Source organism: Mus pahari, chromosome 11 (genome assembly GCF_900095145.1).
Source record: "Mus pahari chromosome 11, PAHARI_EIJ_v1.1, whole genome shotgun sequence".
Lineage (NCBI taxonomy): Eukaryota > Metazoa > Chordata > Mammalia > Rodentia > Muridae > Mus > Mus pahari.
Genome location: NC_034600.1, coordinates 72,329,419 through 72,330,510, shown reverse-complemented (window position 1 = coordinate 72,330,510; position 1,092 = coordinate 72,329,419). Strand labels below are relative to the sequence as shown.

Genomic DNA, 1,092 nt, shown 5'->3' with positions numbered 1-1,092 from the left:
GAGTTCCAGGACAGCCAGGGCTACACAGAGAAACCTTATCTCGAAAAACCAAAAAATAAAAAAATAAAAAAAATAAAAAATAAATAAATAATAAAATTACATACAGTAATTCCAGTATTCCACTTACTCGAGTGTCTTGGGATCCACAGCACACTGGAGATACGTTTTTCTCAGTGTGAACACTGAAACCGAGAGCTCCCTGAGCTCGCTGTCCCTAGCATGGCCCGCAGTGGAGTTCATGCATGGCCTGCAGTGGAGTTCATGCATGGCCCGCAGTGGAGTTCATGCATGGCCCGCAGTGGAGTTCTGCATGGCCCACAGTGGAGTTCATGCATGGCCCGCAGTGGAGTTCATGCATGGCATTCAGTAGAGTTCTGCATGGCCCTCAGTGGAGTTCTGCATGGCCCGCAGTGGAGTTCATGCGATGCATCCCTCTTGCTGACAGGCCTATGAAGAACTGTTCTGGAGGTACCATATTAAATGTGTTCGAGCAGTCAAGAGAGATAACTACGACGCTCTCAGGTCGGTGTTGTTCCAGATCTTCAGCCAAGGCCTCTCCTTCCCATCATGGATGAAGGAAAAAGACATCGTTAAGGTACAACTCCCCACTGGGAACATGGTCATAGCGGGGTCGTCCTGTCTGGCTAGCTCTGTGCTCAGAGGGGTCCCATGTTGAGGAGCTCTGGTCATTTTTTTCTTTGTTTTTTATTAGATATTTTCTTTATTTACATTTCAAATGCTATCCCAAAAGTTCCCTATACCCTCCCCCCGCCCTACTCCCCTACTCACCCATTCCTACTTCTTGACCCTGGCATTCCCCTGTACTGGGGCATATAAAGTATGCAAGACCAAGGGGCCTCTCTTCCCAATGATGGCTGACTAGGCCATCTTCTGCTACATATGCAGCTAGAGACACGAGGTCTGGGGGTACTGGTTAGTTCATATTGTTGTTCCACCTATAGGGTTGCAGACCCCTTCAGCTCCTTGGGGACTTTCTCTAGCTCCTCCATTGGGGGCCCTGTGTTCCATCCATTCATTTAACTGGTTCCCTCTCCCATCCTGTCTGGCTAGCTCTGTGCTCAGATGGGTCCC

General features: G+C 48.8%; 1 protein-coding gene across 4 annotated transcripts in view; it reads left to right on the top strand.

Annotated features, from left to right (window-relative positions):
• The window catches only part of Otulinl (OTU deubiquitinase with linear linkage specificity like), a 27,637-nt gene that overhangs the window by 19,190 nt on the left and 7,355 nt on the right, over positions 1–1,092 (top strand). For 3 of the 4 annotated variants that reach the window (XM_021208572.1, XM_021208573.1, XM_029544014.1), the window contains exon 5: positions 446–595. The exons of the other annotated variant lie outside the window; for it this stretch is intronic. In XM_021208572.1, the coding sequence (XP_021064231.1) occupies positions 446–595 (150 nt within the window). The remainder of the gene's footprint in view (positions 1–445; positions 596–1,092) is intronic. 4 annotated transcript variants of the gene reach the window in all.